General features: G+C 44.0%; 1 protein-coding gene across 1 annotated transcript in view; it reads left to right on the forward strand.

Annotated features, from left to right (window-relative positions):
• The window catches only part of LOC106607594 (potassium channel subfamily K member 3), a 50,285-nt gene extending 35,872 nt beyond the window's left edge, over window positions 1-14,413 (forward strand). The window contains exon 2 of the mRNA XM_014204681.2: window positions 13,476-14,413. Within this exon, the coding sequence (XP_014060156.1) occupies window positions 13,476-14,413 (938 nt within the window). The remainder of the gene's footprint in view (window positions 1-13,475) is intronic.
• Window positions 14,414-16,167: the final 1,754 nt, after the last annotated feature.

A 16,167-nucleotide genomic window follows, 5' to 3' on the forward strand; every position in this document is an offset into this window, starting at 1 on the left:
TTTTGTAGATGACTATCAGAAGTCAGGATATGACCCAGATGCAGACACAGGAGGCGGATAGTATAAGTCTCAGAGTTTATTATAGTACAAGGGGCAGGCAAAAGGTAAATCAAGGCAGGCAAAGGGTCGTAATCCAAATCAGAGTCAGGCAGGTACAGGACAGCAGGATCACGGTCAGTACAGGCAGAAAGGTCAGAACTGGAAAGACTAAGAAAAACTAGAGCACAGGAAACACAGGAATACGCCGGTAGAAACAGACAAACAGAAAACGAAGGTATAAATACACAGGGGATAATGGGGAAAATGGGAGACACCTGGTGGGGGTGGAGACAAGCATAAGACAGGTGAAACCGATCAGGGTGTGACAGTTTGAGGTGTCTGTGATTAGAGATTGATGGCGGGTCTCCTCCGGGGTATATGGTTTAAAGTAGTGACAGGGAGACTGGCATTACGCCTGGGAATGCTACACTTAGCTTTAAATGGGCTTGGGGGGAGGGCAGAGAAGTCTTAGAGAAACCACCATAGAGCACCTACCATAGAGCGATACAGTTCCTAGGCAGGTGCAACTAGCCTGGGTCCCATACGGTATATGCTGTAGATATTCTATCGTTGTCATACCATACTGTACATGTTTAGCATGGCACAATAAATTAGCACAAATAAATGACTTGGCTGAAGCACAAATGGACAGTAGCACCAGGCTAAAACACAACGGTCTAAATGATACATTATAAGAGTTTAGAGATGGTTGATGTTAAGTGGCTGTGCTGTTAAAAGATTCTAGATTACACTAAGTATCTCAGATACAGTAGGTCATGTGGAAGCAGGTCACAGTGACAACCTAGCAAACCAATTTGGGCTCTGTGAAAGTTCCCAGAACATTCGTTATGTTGTGGCAAATGCTCTCATAACACAAAAACTGTCAAGTTATGCTTATATAAATACAATGTTTGTCTAAAACATTCACCTGATGTTGCAAGAACATCCCAGAAGACATTTAGTCTGTTCTTTAATGTATCCAGAATGTTTTATTTGGTTGTGGAAACAGTCTGGTGTGAACTTCACAAACAATACGTTTCCTAAACATAAAAACTGACAAATTTCGTGGATAATTACACATTTCTTTTAGGGTGCAAAAAACATTCATCTGATGTTGCAAGAATGGTCCCAGAACACATTTTTTATACTCATTTTTTATACTCTCAAAGAAAAAAAGTGATAGACAATAATACAGATAAAAACTAAAAAATGTAAAACTGTGTGCAGGTGTGGTTGGAAGCCCAAGGGCTTATATAAAACCTACACCACAAAAAAACTATATACAGTGAATTCAGAAAGGACTCAGACACTTTGACTTTTCCCACATTTTGATACGTTACAGCCTTATTCTGAAATTGATTAAATTAATGTTTTTTCTCATCAATCTACATACAATAACCCATAATGACAAAGCAAAAACAGGTTAAGACATTTTTGCTAATTTGTAAAAATAAAAAAATACAGAAATACCTTATTTACATAAGTATTCACACATTTTGCTACGAGACTCGAAATTGAGATCAGGTGCATCCTATTTCCATTGATTGTCCACCGGTGGTAAATTCAATTGATTATACATGATTTGGAAAGGCACACACCTGTAAATATACGGTTCCACAGTTGACAGTGCATGTCAGAGCAAAAACTAAGCCATGAGATCGAAAGAATTGTCCTTGTATTGTATCGAGGCACAGATCTGGAGAAGGGTACCAAAACCTTTCAGCAGCATTGAAAAGAGGATGCACCTGATCATGTACAGTTGAAATCGGAAGTTTACATACACTTAGGTTGGAGTCATTAAAACTAGTTTTTCAACCACTCCACAAATTTCTTGTTAACAAACTATAGTTTTGGCAAGTCGGTTAGGACATCTACCTTGTGGATGACACAAGTAATTTTTCCAACAGTTGTTTACAGACAGATTGTTTCAATTATAATTCACTGTATCACAATTCCAGTGGGTCAGAAGTTTATATACACTGAGTTGACTGTGCAGTTAAACAGCTTGGAAAATTCCAGAAAATTATGTCATGGCTTTAGAAGCTTCTGATAGGCTAATTAACATAATTTGAGTCAATTGGAGGTGTACCTGTGGATGTATTTCAAGGCCTACCTTCAAACTCAGTGACTCTTTGCTTGACATCATGGGAAAAAAATCTAAAGAAATCATCCAAGACCTCAAAAAAATTTGTAGACATCCACAAGTCTGGTTCATCCTTGGGAGCAATTTCCAAACGCTTGAAGGTACCACGTTCATCTGTACAAACAATAGTATGCAAGTATAAACACCATGGGACCACGCAGTTGTCATACCACTCAGGAAGGAGACACTTTTTGTCTCCTTGAGATTAACGTACTTTGGTGCGAAAAGTGCAAATAAATCCCAGAACAACAGCAAAAGTATCTATATCCACAATAAAACGATTCTTATATCGACAGAACCTGAAGTCCGCTCAGCAAGGAAGAAGCCACTGCTCCAAAACCGCCATAAAAAAGCCAGACTACGGTTTGCAACTGCACATGGGGACAAAGATTGTACTTTTTGGAGATGTCACACCCTGACCATAGAGAGCCCTTGGTTCTCTATGGTGTTGTAGGTCAGGGCATTTTTTAATTTCTATGTTGGTGCTCTTGGTATGGTTCCCAATTAGAGGCAGCTGATGTCCATTGTCTCTAATTGGGGATCATACTTAAGTTCTCCATTGTTCCCACCTGGGTTGTGGGATATTGTTTGTGTTAGTGTTTTGTGCACTACGGCTTTCACGTTTCTAGTAGTTTGTTTATTGTTTTGTTTAAGTTTCACAGAAATAAAAGATGTGGAACTCAAATCACGCTGTGCCTTGGTCCGACCTTTTCTACGAGTGTGACAGGAGAAATGTCCTCTGGTCTGATGAAACAAAAATAGAACTGTTTGGCCATAATGACCATTGTTATGTTTGGAGGAAAAAGGCGGAGGCTTGCAAGCCGAAGAACACCATCCCAACCGTGAAGCATGGGGGGGCAGCATCATGTTGTGGGGGTGCTTTGCTGCATGAGGGGCTGGTGCACTTCACAAAATAGATGGCATCATGACAAAAGACAATTATGTGGATATATTGAAGCAACATCTCAAGACATCAGTCAGAAAGTTAAAGCTTGGTCTGAAATGGGTCTTCCAAATGGACAATGACCCCAAGCATACTTCCAAAGTTGTGGCAAAATGGCTTAAGGATAACAAAGTCAAGGTATTGGAGTGGCCATCACAAAGCCCTGACCTCAATCCTATAGAAAATGTGTGGGCAGAACTGAAAAAGCGTGTGCGAGCAAGGAGGCCTACACACCTGACTCAGTTACACCAGCTCTGTCAGGAGGAATGGGCCAAAATTCACCGAATTTCTACCAGGATTAAATGTCAGGAAATGTGAAAAACTAAGTTTAAATGTATTTGGCTAAGGTGTACATAAACTTCCGACTTCAACTGTAAGTGTGCTATTGTTTATGTAGGGATCGACGCTGGAGACGAGAATCAGTTACAGGGAGTGAACATTTAATAACCACAGACAGGAACAGGTAAAAAGGGCGTGAGGGAAGCCCTAGAGTTATATGTTTTTCTAAATAGGGAGAACACTTGGAAGCAGGCAATGTTGAAAATTAATCTTAAGACATTTTCTTTTCTTAAATGTACTTTGTAATTGACTAAAAGAAGCAGCCAACAAGAAGTTGCGTTTATAAAAAAGTCAAATAGTTGCTGTGAACCAATGGGGTAACATCAGGTTGTTTTCCCGACAGGCGGGCAGGGCCTCTACTTTTTATCTAATACCGACTGGGACTATTGCTCCCACATTTTGTTGAGGCAGAACATTGTATTATTGCATTCTCTGGCAACCTAATGAGAACCTTAGGGGAATATTCTCTGGTAGTTCTCAGACATTGTGAACATTTTAGTGAACATTAGGAGAACATTCCAAGGATATTTCATTTCAAACATTTTCTTGGAAAAAAATATTTGGTGCTAAAATATTATTGTGGGACGTTATCATCCTAAAGTTAGCTCAAATCCTAACTAGAACATAATGGGAATGTTAGCTAATGTTCTGGGAATGTTCCTGGATTGCTGGGCTGTTTGTTGTTATCAATACACATCATTGGGGAGGCAGGTAGCCTAGTGGTTAGAGCATTGGGCCAGTAACCGAAAGGTTGCTAGATCAAATCCCCAAGCTGACAAGGTAAAAATCTGTTGTTAATGGGGGCCTGTTTGGCCTGCCTTTTCCTGTAGTCCACGATCAGCTCTTTGAGGGAGAGGTTGTTGTCCTGGCACCACAAGATCAGGTCTCTGACCTCCTCCCTATAGGCTGTCTCATCGTTATCGGTGATCAGGCCTACCACTGTTGTGTCATCAGCAAACATAATGATGGTGTTGGAGTCGTGCCTGGCCTTTTAGTCATGAGTGAAAAGGGAGTACAGGAGGGGGCAGAGCACGCACCCCTGAGGGGTCCCTGTGTTGAGGATCAGCGTGGCGGATGTGTTGTTACCTACCCTTACCACCTGGGGGCAGCCCGTCAGGAAGTCCAGGATCCAGTTGCAGAGGGAGGTGTTTAGTCCCAGGGTCTTTAGCTTAGTGATGAGCTTTGAGGGCACTATGGTGTTGAACACTGAGCTATAGTCAATGAGCAGCCTTCTCACATTGGTGTTCCTTTTGTCCAGATGTGAAAGGGCAGTGTGGAGTGCAGTAGAGATTGCATCATCTGTGGATCTGTTGGTGTGGTATGCAAATTGGAGTGGGTCTAGGGTTTCTGGGATAATGGTGTTGATGTGAGCCATGACTAGCCTTTCAAAGCATTTCAAGGCTACAGACGTGATTGCTACGGGTCGGTAGTCATTTAGGCAGGTTACCTTAGTGTTCTTGGGCACAGGGACTATGGTGGTCTGCTTGAAACATGTAGGTATTACAGACTCAGACAGGGAGATCAGTTGGTTAGCGCATGATCTGAGTACACGTCCTGGTAATCCATCTGGTCCTGCGTCCTTGTGAATTTTGACCTGTTTGAAGGTCTTACTCACATCGGCTACGGAGAGCGTGATCACAGAGTCGTCCAGAACAGATGATGCTCTCATGCATGTTTCAGTGTTACTTGCCTTGAAGCGAGCATAGAAGTTATTTAGTTCATCTGGTAGGTTTGTGTCACTGGGCAGCTCTCGGCAGTGCTTCCCTTTGTAGTCTGTAATAGTTTGCAAGCCCTGCCACATCCGACGAGCGTCGGAGCCGGTGTAGTACGATTCGATCTTAGTCCTGTATTGACGGTTCGTCGGAGGGCACAGCGGGATTTATTCTAAGCTTCCGGGTTAGAGTTCTGCTCCTTGAAAGCGGTAGCTCTACCCTGTAGCTCAGTGCAAATGTTGCCGGTAATCTATGGCTTCTGGTTGGGGTATGTACGTATAGAGTTGGTTGAGTGTGGTCTTAGTACCAGCATCGGGTCTTTGGTGGTAAATAGATAGCTACGAATAATATAGATGAAAACTTGGTAGGTAGTGTGGTCTACAGCTTATCGTAAGGTACTCTACCTCAGGCGAGCAATTCTTCGAGACTTCTTTAATATTAGCATCACACACCAGCTGTTATCGACAAATAGACATACACCCCCACCCCTCGTCTTACCAGATGTTGCTTCTTCTCTGTTCTGCATGGAAAATCCCACCAGCTCTATATTATCTGTGTCGTTGTTCAGCCATAACTCGGTGTAACATAAGATATTACAGTTTTTAATATCCCGTTGGTAGGATAATCGTAATCGTAGGTCATCAATTTTATTTTCCAATGATTGCATGTTAGTAAGTAGAACCGATGGCAGTGGGAGTTTACTCGCTCGCCTACTGATTCTCAGAAGGCAGCCCGACCTGTGCCCCCTTTTCCTCTGTATTTTCTTCACGCAAATGACGGGGATTTTTGGCCTGTTCCCGGGAAAGCAGTATATCCTTCTTGTCAGACTCATTAAAGGAAAAAGCTTATTCCAGTTTGTGGTGAGTATTCACTGTTCTGATGTCCAGAAGTTGTTTTCGGTCATAAGAGACGGTAGCGGCAACATTATGTACAAAATAAGTAAACAAATACGTGGAATCTTAGATAATGTTTTGGGAATTTTCCCAGTTTGCTTGGAATATGACTAGACTAGTTTAATGTGGCCATCATTGTTGGAAAACTGGGTTAGCCAAATATGGTTTAGCAGCATCGCAAAGCTATGGGACCTCCTAACAAACTCCATTGTCATTGTTGCAGATGTTCTTTGCTTATTGAACCAGCAGGTGTCCCATATTTTACAGTCCATCTGATGTCTAGAGTTGAACCCGCCACCCACAGATTACTTTTTGCTTCCTGCTGTGGCAGTTTAACATTCAGCATCCAGCCTGGCACATGTCTCCAGGGAGCTCCAGATGTCAGAGGACATCTAGTAAGGGATGAAGCCCAGAGTCCATGACCCCAGCTAGGGCACTTCTGCTGTCATGGTCCCCCTACTCTTGTAGCTTGTCTTCACTCCCTCTTAGTGTATCTTGTTGGCTTGCCAGAGTTCTTGTTAATTCCACAAATTATATTCTAATGTTATTCTCTCTCCCTGTAAATTCCATTGAATTCAATTCAAATTCCATGGCAGTCTTTCAATTCAGAGATAATAAAATTCCTCTCAATTCCAATGTTTGGAATTGACCTATTATTCATATCCCAATGAATTATTATCCCCAACAATTCTACAAATCTGCTACAATTTCAATACAACTTGAAATGATTTAAAACTATTCCTGTAGTCAATTGTGTTTTCATGTGTTGCTGCCTATGCTATGTTGTCATCTTAGGTCTCTCTTTATGTAGTGTTGTGTCGTCTCTCTGGTCGTAATGTGCGAAATTATGTGCATTAATTCCATTAATTTTGAAAATACTGAATTGCAATTAATTTCTTAAAATTAAATATTTTACCATAATTTAAATTCCATACGAATTGAATTCAACATACATTCTCCACTTCATGAGATAATTCAGGAACTTCAGTGACATTTAAAATTAAATTGGAATTAACGCCAACCCTGATGTAGGTATCATGTCTTGTTACGTAATCTTTATACCGTTAGTCCTTTTCAAGTCCCATTTGTTTACATTGTCATGTGAAAATCCCTATTACGTAATACCTGAAAATACGAAAGGCCTGTTAGACATTGCCTAATGCTTGCAATTTCATGTTATGTCTTGAACTCATGACCAAGGTTCTTTGATTTCCAGCTCTTTGCCAGACATGGGTCTGTCTGTACTGCACCTCAGCCTTTCCACAAATTCCTCCTTTGATAGATTCACCCCCTTTGTGAATCCTGGCCCATTTGCGAGGTGATGTACTGTACGTGCTCTGCGGGTTGATAAATGGCTGGTGTTCCTCTTCTCTTTGGCGAGAACAAAATGTGCTCGGTAATCAATAGAAATGTAATAATGACAGAGACAGGGGGCCCTGACAGGCACATTATGCCATCCTTGATGTGTTTTCAAAGCCTCTTTATCTCCACCCAATTAATCAGGATAATCAAGACGGTTAACTGCATCAGGTGGGTGCCTCGGAAAGCACACGTCACGACGAGGGAAACTAGTCTATACACTCTCATCTGTACACATGACTGAACCACTTACCACTTAACCTGCTGCCAGATCCATGAAATGTGACCAAACACAGATCATATTGTTTAAAACCCTGCTACAGGTTTTGTAAGAAAAACATTTGGGAGATATCAGGAATTTAATTTTGAAAATCTGTGTAAAGGTTAATAGGGCTCAAAGCTGCGTAAAGCCGAGCACAGGCCTGGTAAAATGAATATGGGGGATTAAAAATTGTGAACACATTTTTTGAGGGAGAGATTGGTCATTATGCAAAGTCCCTCTGTACCTCAATACTAGGTTCAGGCCTTGGGGGGTTAAGGATAAAATGGCAGGCCAACTTAAACTGTTATTGCTGCCGAAGTCTGAATTAAATTCTCAATACAATACTGCTAGTGGGTCTTGTTAAAATGCTTTAGAATTCTTTGCCTATCTGATGGGGTTACTTTTTGGAGTTTTTCTCTGCTGCCCCATGTATGACAAATATAGTGTTGTCCTCACAAAATCTTTCAACTAGCCTACACACTAAACTGTAAAGTTTGTTAACTTCTCTATGAGGCTGAATCACCATAATAGAACAACTTTATTGTTTCGGGTACTGTCACGTCCTGGCCAGTATATAAGGTTAATTGTTTTGTAGTTTGGTCAGGGCGTGGCAGGGGGTATTTGTTTTCTGTGGTTCGGGGTGGTGTGTTTTGTGTAAAGGGTGTTTGATTTAATAATTCCGGGTTTTGGTTTATGTTTAGTATTCTATGGTTAGTCTAGGTTGTGTGTTTCTATGTTTGGTTGATTGGGGTTGGGACTCTCAGTTGAAGGCAGGTGTTGTCTATCTGCCTTTGATTGAGAGTTCCATATATTAGGGTGTGTTTGTATGTGTGATTTGTGGGTGATTGTTCTGTGTTTCGCCTTGTGCCTTACCAGACTGTTTTGTTGATCGTTCGTGTTTTTGTTATTTTGTATGTTCGTTTTGAAAGATAATTAAAAATCAAGATGAGCATTCACGTACCTGCTGCATATTGGTCCTCATTCACCGACAACAGCCGTGACAGAATCACCCACCACCAAAGGACCAAGCAGCAGAGGAAGGAGCAGACGGAGTTCGAGTTGGACTGGCGGGAGAAGTGGACTTGGGAGGAAGTTCTGGACGGGGCCGGACCCTGGCATCAGGCTGGGGATTATCGACGCCCGCAGGGGAAATTGAGGCAGCCAAGGCAGAGAGGCGGTGGTACGAGGCCAAGTACGCGCTGAAGGAGAAGCACGAGAGGCACCCCCAAGAAAATTTTTGGGGGGGGGGCACACGGGTAGTTTGGCTAGGCGTAAGAAGAGCCGGAAGCCAGCTACTCGTGGTTATATGGAGGAGCGTATGGGGTGGAGAGCGCTATGTTTCGCTGAGGAGCGCACTATCTCACCCATACGCACGCACAGTCCGGTGCGCGTTATTCCAGCCCCTCGCAGGTGCCGTGCTAGAGCGGGCATCCAGCCTGGTAGGAGGATGCCTGCGCAGCGCATCTGGTCGCCGGTACGCCTCCGAGGACCAGGCTACCCAACTCCCGCTCTACGCACGGCTACCATCAGGCCCCTGCACAGCCCAGTCTGCCCTGTACGAGCACCCCGCTCGTACAGGGCTACTAGTTCCATCCAGCCAAGGCGGGTTGTGCAGGAGGTAAGATCTAGACCGGCTGTGCGCCTCCATAGCCCTGGGTTTCCAGCTCCTGTCTCTCGTGCGGACCCGGAAGTGCGTCAACCCAGTCCGACTCGTCCTGTTCCCGCTCCCGCACTAGCCTGGAGGTGCGTGTACATAATCTGGTAATCCCAGTACCAGCACCACGCACCAGGCTACAAGTGCGTCAACCCAGCCTCGCCAGTCAACAGTCTTCATCAGAGCTGCCCGCCAGTCAACAGTCTTCATCAGAGCTGCCCGCCAGTCAACAGTCATCGTCAGAGCTGCCCGCCAGTCAACAGTCATCGTCAGAGCTGCCCGCCAGTCAACAGTCATCGTCAGAGCTGCCCGCCAGTCAACAGTCATCGTCAGAGCTGCCCGCCAGTCAACAGTCATCGTCAGAGCTGCCCGCCAGTCAACAGTCATCGTCAGAGCTGCCCGCCAGTCAACAGTCATCGTCAGAGCTGCCCGCCAGTCAACAGTCATCGTCAGAGCTGCCCGCCAGTCAACAGTCATCGTCAGAGCTGCCCGCCAGTCAACAGTCGTCAGAGCTGCCCGCCAGTCAACAGTCGTCAGAGCTGCCCGCCAGTCAACAGTCGTCAGAGCTGCCCGCCAGTCAACAGTCGTCAGAGCTGCCCGCCAGTCAACAGTCGTCAGAGCTGCCCGCCAGTCAACAGTCGCCAGAGAGGTCAGACTGCGCTGAACTGCCGGAGTGGTCAGACTGCGCTGAACTGCCGGAGTGGCCAGACTGCGCTGAACTGCCGGAGTGGCCAGACTGCGCTGAACTGCCGGAGTGGCCAGACTGCGCTGAACTGCCGGAGTGGCCAGACTGCGCTGAACTGCCGGAGTGGCCAGACTGCGCTGAACTGCCGGAGTGGCCAGACTGCGCTGAACTGCCGGAGTGGCCAGACTGCGCTGAACTGCCGGAGTGGCCAGACTGCGCTGAACTGCCGGAGTGGCCAGACTGCGCTGAACTGCCGGAGTGGCCAGACTGCGCTGAACTGCCGGAGTGGCCAGACTGCCCTGAACTGCCGGAGTGGCCAGACTGCCCTGAACTGCCGGAGTGGCCAGACTGCCCTGAACTGCCGGAGTGGCCAGACTGCCCTGAACTGCCGGAGTGGCCAGACTGCCCTGAACTGCCGGAGTGGCCAGACTGCCCTGAACTGCCGGAGTGGCCAGACTGCCCTGAACTGCCGGAGTGGCCAGACTGCCCTGAACTGCCGGAGTGGCCAGACTGCCCTGAACTGCCGGAGTGGCCAGACTGCCCTGAACTGCCAGACTGCCCAGACTGCCCTGAACTGCCAGACTGCCCAGACTGTCCCGAATTGCCAGACTGCCCAGACTGTCCCGAATTGCCAGACTGTCCCGAATTGCCAGACTGCCCAGACTGTCCCGAATTGCCAGACTGCCCAGACTGTCCCGAATTGCCAGACTGCCCAGACTCTCCCGAATTGCCAGACTGCCCCGACTCTCCCGAATTGCCAGACTGCCCCGACAGCCTGGAACGGCCGGAGCCAGAGCCACCTCCAGAAATAGGTGGGTTGGGGAGGGGGGGTGTAGCACAGTGCCGTCGTTGACGGCAGCCACCCTCCCTTCCCTCCCTTTAGAAAAGGGGACTTTTTGTTGGTGTTGCTTGGGGTTATTTTTTGTTAAGGTGCTTCTGGGGTAGCACCTTTAAGGGGGGGGTACTGTCACGTCCTGGCCAGTATATAAGGTTAATTGTTTTGTAGTTTGGTCAGGGCGTGGCAGGGGGTATTTGTTTTCTGTGGTTCGGGGTGGTGTGTTTTGTGTAAAGGGTGTTTGATTTAATAATTCCGGGTTTTGGTTTATGTTTAGTATTCTATGGTTAGTCTAGGTTGTGTGTTTCTATGTTTGGTTGATTGGGGTTGGGACTCTCAGTTGAAGGCAGGTGTTGTCTATCTGCCTTTGATTGAGAGTTCCATATATTAGGGTGTGTTTGTATGTGTGATTTGTGGGTGATTGTTCTGTGTTTCGCCTTGTGCCTTACCAGACTGTTTTTGTTGATCGTTCGTGTTTTTGTTATTTTGTATGTTCGTTTTGAAAGATAATTAAAAATCAAGATGAGCATTCACGTACCTGCTGCATATTGGTCCTCATTCACCGACAACAGCCGTGACAGGTACACCAGTCAGGGACTGCTTCGTTGCTGCAGGCATGGTCTTGCATAAAATTATTTCCCCAGAATTATATAATTTCCCCAAATTAAAGACAGAGAGGAATAAAGAGGGTTGTGTGTTTGGTGCACCTGTGTGCTTGTGAGTTTTATTAAGTCCTCTCTTCTCCTTACTCTCTGGGCCACTTTGCAAGTTTCCTATTTTCTTTCCACTATGGAAATTGTATTATTAACAAAATGTGGTCTGGTGCCACGTTTGTGGCATTTCTCATTGATGTGTCTTGTTTTGTTTCTAATTCAAAAACAAAATATATTTTTAATTTAGGACAAAGTGGCCTTTCTGTCCCTGGTAATAAACATTCCCAGATGGTTATAAACTGAGTGTACAAAAACATTATGAACACCTGCTCTTTCCATGATATAGACTGACCAGGTGAATCCAGGTGAAAGCTATGATCCCTTATTGATGTCACCTGTTAAATCCACTTCAATCCATGTAAATGAAGGGGGGAGACAGTATACTGTGGGATCGGTGTCCCTAACTGGGACGGTTGTTGCTAATATGCGCTAATGTGACTGGAATGACGTTGTATACAAAAGACAACTTTCTGGGACATAGACATGTCTTATATGGGCAGAAAGCTTCAATTATTGTTAATCTCAATGTGGTACCCAATTAATAGTAGCTATTGCAATGAAAAAATACCATGCTATTGTTTGAGGAGAGTGCACAATAACAAAACACTTTCATCACGGCAACTGGTTTGATACATTCACCTCTGAAGATAAGTAATGTACTTACATTCAGTAGTCTTGCTCTGATTTGTCATCCTGATGGTCCCAGAGATAAAATGTAGCATCGTTTTGTTTGATAAAATCTATTTTTATGTTAAAATGTAGGATCTGGGGTCTACAGTTTGACCCCACTGCTGTCTTTGACTCCACACCCACTCCACCCAGCCATCTAGATGTGTGAAAGTTAGTGTATAAGCTAATGATTCATCATGTATGACATTCCAGGGAGTGTGTAAACTTACATTTTTTATTACCATGGCATTTTTGTATGTTCTCTATAGTTATGTATTTGAAAATGTATCAATTGACCAATTCGGCACATTTGGGCAAACACCTGCAAGACTTGATACAAAATATTGTGCAGTAATGTAATTCTTCACTGGATCAGTCTGAAACGTTCCACACACACTTCTGCCATCTGGTGGCCAAAATGTAGAGTACACCTAAACTCCTATCTGAATGTATGGCCTTTCTCTTGCATTTCAAAGATGGAGATAAAAACATAGAAAACGCATGTTTTTTTGTTTGTATTATCTTTTACCAGATCTAATGTGTTATATTTTCCTACATTAGTTTCACATTTTTACAAACTTCAAAGTGTTTCCTTTCAAATGGTATCAAAAATATGCAAATCCTTTATTCAGGTCCTGAGATACAGGCAGGTAGATTTGGGTATGTCAGTTTAGGCGAACATTGAAAAAGGGTCCAATCCTTAAGAGGTTTAAAGAAGGATTTTTATGCCTTGAGACAATTGAGACATGGATTGTGTACGTGTGCCATTCAGAGGGTGAATGGGCAAGAAAATATTTTAGTGCCTTTGAACAGGGTATGGTAGTAGGTGCCAGGAATACCAGTTTGTGTCAAGAACTGCAAATCTGCTGGGTCTTTCACACTGAACCATTCTCACCACTACTACTGCTGCACATTTATAACTCCCTTGCATTCTGCCAATTTTGGAGCCCCTCAAAATTAAGAATATTAAATAGTGTTGAATTTCAAAACTGTGGCACTCTCAACCTTCATCCCTAATTCCATTGACTAAATAACTCAACTAAGTAACTCAACTAACTGACTAACTCAAAAGACTAACAACTATAGAAGAAACTCAACTAACGCGACTGACTAACTCGCTCACTCACTAAACAAAGTAACTCAACGAACTCAATTGAATAACTCAACTGACTTCATTTAGTCTGTTCCACCCCACTGACTCTCTACTGCTGTCTCTCTCTCTGTCTTAGGGTACGGCCATGCGGCCCCCAGCACGGATGGAGGCAAGGTGTTCTGCATGCTCTACGCCCTGCTGGGCATCCCTCTCACCCTGGTCATGTTCCAGAGCCTGGGTGAGCGCATCAACACCCTGGTGCGCTACCTGCTGCACCGCCTGAAGAAGTGCCTTGGCATGCGGCGCACCGAGGTCTCCATGGTCAACATGGTGGCCATTGGCTTCATCTCCTGCATGAGCACGCTGTGCATTGGAGCACTCTCCTTCTCCTACTTCGAGGGATGGAGCTTCTTCCACGCCTACTACTACTGCTTCATCACGCTCACCACCATCGGCTTCGGGGATTATGTGGCACTGCAGAAGGATCACGCTCTACAGACCAACCCCAAGTACGTGGCCTTCTGCTTCATCTACATTCTCACTGGCCTGACCGTGATCGGAGCCTTCCTCAATCTTGTCGTGCTGCGCTTCATGACCATGAACGCGGAGGACGAGAAGCGGGACGCCGAGCAGCGTGCCCTCCTCTCCCGAAACGGCCAGGCAGGAGGGCACAACCACATGCGCTGCGCCCCCGACTTGCCCTCCTCCTCCTCAGCTGCCTCAGGGTGTGGTGGAGGATCAGGGAACAGTGGTGTGGGGGGAGCAGGGCGGGGGCTGCGAAACGTGTACGCGGAGGTGCTCCACTTCCAGTCCATGTGCTCCTGCCTGTGGTACAAGAGCAGGGAGAAGCTGCAGTACTCTATCCCCATGATCATCCCCCGGGACCTGTCCACCTCGGACACATACATGGAGCAGGGGGAGGCCTTTTCCTCCGACCCACTCCACTCGCTTCACTCCAACGGCTGCGTCTGCAGCATGCACCATCCCCACTCTGCCATCAGCTCTGTGTCTACGGGCCTGCACAGTCTCACCCCATACAGACTAGGACACAGCAAGCGGCGAAGCTCCTTATAGAGGCCTGGAGGACGCAATGCGTATAAAACCAAGCTCCACCTCTTGTCTACCACATGGAAGGACTGTGGCACTATTTTAGATGGACTAAACCAAGAGCGCTCAACTAACAGTCCTCATGGGATCCCTGTCCTGTGGTGATTTGTTTCCCACTGGCACTTAAGTGATCGATTAATGTCACTGATTTTCGAAAAACAAGAATAGGCCGAAGTTTTGACCCTTGAACTATATCTTTGCTATATTTTCAGCATCCTTTCACATTTTGCCGTATTTAAGGTTGAAGTTCTTGATCACCGATATTGGGAGATTGTTTGGATGATAATAGGACACTATGAGAGACATATTTTTATGTGAAAGCGAGGATTATTAATTTTAAGAAACTGTGCATCATAAGTCACACTTGATTTTATGTTTGGTGAAGTGATAATATTATTTTTGAAAAATAATAGTATCACTTCAATATATCACAAGAGATATATTGAAGTGTGACTCTCGGTAATCATCAATAAAAACTCCCAGTAGTCATCAATAAAATACATGTAAATATATTTCTCATATGGATACAGTTTTTAACCAATGTACTTACTAGGGAAGTAGCTATATTTTCAGTTAAAGTATTCTAAAAACTCAGTCGACTCATGTCTTGTGTCTGTAACTGAAGTTCAGTTTCAAGCCAAACACTTTTGATCTGCTTTAGTTACTTACTGTATCATTCTCTCAATACTCAAGACCTATCATACTTTGTAAAAAGTATTGTAATTAACTTTCTAATGCTTTTTTCCATCCATATAATTGATTTACTGTATGTTTGTTATTCATTTGTTTTATGTTTTCACCACTGTGTATACTGTAGTAGACAGTCTAATTTACTGCTGCACTTTATAACATTACTGTGTGCTTTAAGGCACTGGAATTTATGCTTACTCACCAGATTTTTTGGTACCTAAATAATTTATTCTTATAGGTATAATGCTCTTAAATGTTGTCTAAGGGAGATTTATAATACCCTATGAAAGTGACACACATTTGTACTTCTGGGATCCTTGTTTTGTAGGCTTAGAATTGGCTTCAAATTTGCATCGTCAAATTCATATTAAAATGTATATGTATTTTCATATGAATTGACTTACCATATGTCGGTTTTCAACGTGTGTATATCATTCAAGAAGAAGCACAAATCCTGAACTAGACAGGGTATTAGATTTTTAAATGCCTTTTTAGCATCCAGAAAAATATGTCTACATCTGGCTGTCATAAAAACCAAAATATGATGTCTTGACATTATGAAAAAATATGTCTTTACTTGGTTTTAATCTGCTTATTTTCCATCTCCTCGACCAGAAAACCAATTTATAACCAGAAAACTCCATCATTATGATGTCACATGGCATGTTTTGTCGACTGGGAATGCACATCCTCAAGCAGATAGAGTCTTTGGTGAGGGTCATATGATCACAAGTTAGTGATTTACGGAATAGTCTTTATGTTTTTGAGAAATGAGAGTTGTTTGAAACATCATGAGATGGTACTTTAAATGTTTAACAGATTTTAAAAACATTGAGTTCATCAAAACTCTTTTTGATTCAATCACTTCAGATTGATTTGAAGATTACCATTTATTTGAGTTGGAATTATTAATCACATTTTCTTAATAAAGTATAGAAATTGGAAATTGAGTACCAACATTTATTTTTTCATTTTTATATATTCTGATTGGGTGGTAATGGTAACCAAAGTGAAAGTTAAAATCTCAGTTC

This window comes from Salmo salar, chromosome ssa06 (genome assembly GCF_905237065.1).
Source record: "Salmo salar chromosome ssa06, Ssal_v3.1, whole genome shotgun sequence".
Taxonomy (NCBI): domain Eukaryota; kingdom Metazoa; phylum Chordata; class Actinopteri; order Salmoniformes; family Salmonidae; genus Salmo; species Salmo salar.